Source organism: Pteropus medius, unplaced genomic scaffold, assembly GCF_902729225.1.
Source record: "Pteropus medius unplaced genomic scaffold, Ma_sr-lr_union100, whole genome shotgun sequence".
Classification (NCBI taxonomy): domain Eukaryota; kingdom Metazoa; phylum Chordata; class Mammalia; order Chiroptera; family Pteropodidae; genus Pteropus; species Pteropus medius.
In genome coordinates, this window is record NW_024350324.1 from 468751 (window position 1) to 473310 (window position 4560).

Below are 4560 nucleotides of genomic sequence, written 5' to 3' on the forward strand. Positions count from 1 at the left end.
ACTCTGCACGCTGATGGTGGCCCCCGAGGCAGTGACCAGTGGCCGGCAAGGGACAAGGGTGCTTCCACAGAGACCTGGGCTGCAAATGCGTCTGGCGGTATGGGGTACATGTGGTGCCTGTGGCTATGCAACATGTGTGTGCACGTGTGCATGTGGCAGACGACAAGTCCTAGGGGAGACGGTGGGCCAAGCACTGGGTCTCAGTGATGCCCAGAGACTGGCCCCTGCCCTCTGGGGTCTCCCACCCCATGGGGGGAGACGGATGAGTAAAGAATCAGAGATTTGACAGTGAGGACTGCCGGGTGAGTGGCCGCTTGGCCAGGGAGGTCACGAGGTGATATTTGACCTAATGTGAAGGAGCTGAGGGGGAGAGCTGAGCAGCGATGGGTGCGCGGGGGGCGGGGAAGGGGGGGCGCGGCCAGGGGTGGGGGGGCGCAGCTAGGGCCAGGGCCCTAAGGCAGGGCCGGAGCTCGTCATGCATTGACCCACCCACGGTCGCCTTGTATGTTAAAACTGTCTCAAAAATACTAAGTGGTTAGCACACCGCAGTATATAAATGCGCCATATCAACATAACGCCTTCAACTTCCAGGACATCCCAGGTCAATTATGTTGGTTTGAAACAATGCAGAATAAGTTTGAAGTCCTCGTAATATCTAAAAGGGTGAGACAACCCAGTGTACTTCAGCAGGTGGACGGGCACACAGGGGAAAAGCGGGGAGGTGCTAACACTCACCACGATGTGGGAGGACCTTGGACACACGATGCTCAGTGAGACGCCAGACACACAAGGCCACGCGGTGTGCGATCCCATTTACATGACACGTCCAAACAGGCATGCCCACAGACAGGAAGTGGGTTCGTGATTGTCAGGGCCTGGGGGGGGTGGCGAGAGTGACTGCCGTTGGGGATGGGATTTCATTTTGGGGCGATGGAATGTTCTGGAATTAGAGGCATAGTCGCACAACCCTGTGAATGTACTAAAAATCGTGAAATTGTATTTTAAATGGGTGGATGACGTGGTATGTGAATTACATCTCAATAAAAATTTTTTAAAATAACGAAATTAAAGTCAGCTGCCAAGATCCCACGTCACGGTCCCTGCGTTTAATTCTCTCCCTCGGTCTCCGTGGCTGGGTGTGTGTGTGGGTGAGGGGGTCGTGGGGCGGCCCCCGCCCTCTGAGCTTCGTGGTCCTCACGGTGGGGCGGGGATCCGCATCTCCCCCCCGCCTCCCGCCCCGTGGTGCTCTGCACAGGCCTGTATCCTCCACCCCCTGCCACTGGCCAGGGGTGGGCGGGGGACACACAGGAGTCTTTGTGCTGCTGGCTGGCCTCATTAAGAGGCAGGCCCTGTCACTGGGCCCAGCGCGGCGGAATTCATTAGCCTTCCCTCTTGGCAAAGTGTACCCGGGACCCAGCAGTCCTGGGGGAGGCACCAAGGCCCAAGCGGCCTTGGGGACCCCAGCCCTCCAGCTCCGTGGAGAACCCCGAGGCTCTTCGTACTTCCGTCTGGGGCTAGGCTGGGGTGAAGGTGCCTGACGGATGCAGGCCTTTTGCAAAACAAAGAAGAGATTAAGAAACGACAGAGCCCCACCCCGGGCTGAGGCAGTTAGGGAAACTGAGTCACACAGCGGAGGAGCTTGTCGATGGAGAATTTGGTTTGGAGGAAACCCATTCCATGCTGGGAGGGACACCGGATAAGCCCCTGCCGTGCATGCGGTGCCGGCCCATCTCTTCCCCCCCACCCTCCCAGCAGGCCCGGGGGCGGGGCAGGGGGCTTATTCTCATTTCTCAGGGGTGGGGGGGTGTGGGGGGGAGACTGAGGCCCATGGGTGGCAAGGATGCAGCCCTCCCATAAAATGCTCGTTCCAGGGCCTGGCCCCAAGACGATGTACAAGCCCAAAGACCCAGTCTCAAAGACACTCCTCAAGTTATGGGCTCAGGCAGGCCTCCCGCCAGCTGGGTCGCTTGACCCCAAACGAACCTACTGCAGCCGAGGTTTCGTCATTTTATTATAAAATACAGAATCAAAGTTGATGTTGATGGGGCCGGGAAGCCCTGCCGCCACCCGCAGACCCCTACAAAAAGCCACCCCATGGCATGCCGGGCCGACCCTAAACAGATCCCGGCAACCGAGCACCATATATTTATATGTAATATATATAAAACACAGAGCAGGAAAGGTGGGTAGAAATCTCTGCAATCTGCTCATTGCTCTTATAATCGCTGTTTGCTTCAATAAAAATGTCTTGGGAGGGCTTCTTTTTTTTTGATTGGTGGTGCCCCCCATCCCCCATTCCTTATAAACACTATTAGTCACAGAGTGGAGGGGAGGCTCCCACAGCCAAGCGAGCTTGTGGGCGGGCTTCTATTCTAAAAAGTCACCGCCCGCCCCCGCCAAAGTAGCCCCCCACCCATGAAGGGGTGAAAAAAAAAAAAAAGCAAGTCCAGTCCATCCTCAAGAATTACAGTAAAAAATCAATCACAGTATATGCTTTCGTTGGCTCTATTTACAGAAATGTGACATGTTGGCCTTGGGGATGATCGTGCGAGGCTGGGGAGTCGGGGGGCGCTGTGTTCCGAGGGGGCTGGGACTCTGAGGTGGGCTCCAGGGAGACGGCGGAGGTTTCCACGGTGAGAGCCCATCACCAGGTGCGAGGCTGGGGCTGGGAGGTGGGCCAGGACACCTGGGAGGCGTCCACAGTGACCTCCAGCCAGGATCCAATAGATTGAGTGACCAGACTAGGGGTCCCCCATCCCCATCCTCTGGGGACCAGGGACCTCCACCCTATCCATTCTGTTTCCTTCCCAAAATCACTGGCGACAGCGAGGAATAAATTAAATTAAAAATTCAAGTTTTCTGATCCGACCATGAAAAATACTCTAAAAACAAAACAAAACAAAACAAAACAAAACACGACATCGCCGACAGGTTCTCAGGGTCTCCTGTGCCCCGGATGAGATGGCCCGGCCGGGGGCTATGCCGACAACAGCCCCTTAGGCGTCCTGTCAGTTGCCTGCCCCCGCCCCTGGGGCTGGTCCCCGTGCGGGTGGACGGGCCCCCTGTGGGCGGGAGCAGCACCAGTCATGGGAGAGGTGGGCGTCACTATTTGGTCTCAGAGGCAGCTGTCCAGGTGGGGCCGGCATCCTGCAGGCGGGGACTAGGAGCCCAGGAGGGTCCAGAGCACGGGGACCGTGCTGAGGAAGAGCTGGCAGCTGCCCAGGCTGCTGCATGAGTTATTGCTGGTGAAGATGGGCTCAGGGGCCTCGTACAGGGTCTCATCTGGGGGGACACAAAGACAGGACGGTCAGCGGCAGCCCAGACCCCCCCCCAGTGGCCCCACCTGCTGCCCGCTGCTTCCTGGAGCGACTTCGGACCTGGACTTCACCCCCCCACACACACCCCTGTCTCAGCCCGCCCCTCGGGGCACGGAGCTCTCTGTCCAGCAGTGTGGAGTGAGGTGAATAGCTGGACCTTACTGAGGTGTGCCTGGGACCCAGGTGACGTCCCCAGGCTGCGGGGCCCCCTCGTCTCCAGCTGTGGCTACCGGGTTCCAGGAGCTCAGAACACAGGCCCTGGTCCCTCCTGGGACACTTCCCCGACGTGGCTCTCTCGGGCAGCGGCCGCAGCGGGGGACCCGGCCACGGGCTTTGACCTCCACTCTTAGCTTAAAACGTCCCAACTGGCAGAGGAGGACTTAGGCTCTGGGGTGGGACCTGCCCCGGCCACCGCTGAGGTTGTGTGACTCCCCGGGCTGTGCTGTGGCCACCCTGCCTCCTCTGGCCACTCAGTGGGTCCCTGGCGAGGACACGAGGATGGGGCCCGGACCCCGCCTGACACCGAGCACTCACTGGTGGGCCGCACGTAAACCTTCAGCCGCAGGCAGGGCCGGTCCACGGCATTGGGCGGCGTAGCAGCTGGAAGAGAAGGGCTGGGGGTGAATGGGGCAGGGGGCTCTGGCGCCCTCAGCCCCTTCCCCGAGGGTGACCGCCCTGTAAAACTCCCACTCATACGTCGAAGCCCGAGGCACAACGACCCGGATCTCCCAGAAGCCCTTCCTCACACTCTCCCTAACCGTCCCTTTGCTGAACCCTAACCCCAGGGACGCGGGGTGTCTGTCTGTGTCCAGTTCCATCTCACCCCCGAGCAGCACAGGGTAAGGCCGGAAGGTGAGGAATAAAAATGTTTGTTTTCGATTGATGGGCCAAAAGTCAGTGCAACCAAACGACCCACGTGGGGTTAAATCCCTGCTGTCCAGGCGCCTGTCAGCGAGCCCCCCCTCCCCCAGCTGGACCTCAGTCGGCACACAGTAGGTGCTCTGGGGACGATTATTTCCATCTGGGAAACAGCAGAAGCCAGTTATCCTGGGAGGGAGGCAGGACCCACACTGTAGAGTTCCCACGATCCTGCAAGCATGCTGGGTTTTCACGCCTAAAACGCCACCATTATTGCTTCCTGCTTCCTAGCCTACATGGCAAGTGCACTGGAGGGGGGCCGGGGGCCGGGGTGCCCACAGCATCAGCCATGAGTGGGGAGAGAGGGGGTCTCAGGGACCATGAC

At 59.1% G+C, this 4560-nt stretch overlaps 1 protein-coding gene across 1 annotated transcript in view; it reads right to left on the reverse strand.

Annotated features, from left to right (window-relative positions):
• Positions 1-2466: 2466 nt before the first annotated feature.
• The window catches only part of EFNA2 (ephrin A2), an 11666-nt gene continuing 9572 nt past the window's right edge, over positions 2467-4560 (reverse strand). The window contains exons 3-4 of the mRNA XM_039839069.1: positions 3852-3917; positions 2467-3282 (exon numbers count right to left, since the gene is read on the reverse strand). Of these exons, the coding sequence (XP_039695003.1) occupies positions 3161-3282; positions 3852-3917 (188 nt within the window). The 3' untranslated portion in view covers positions 2467-3160. The remainder of the gene's footprint in view (positions 3283-3851; positions 3918-4560) is intronic.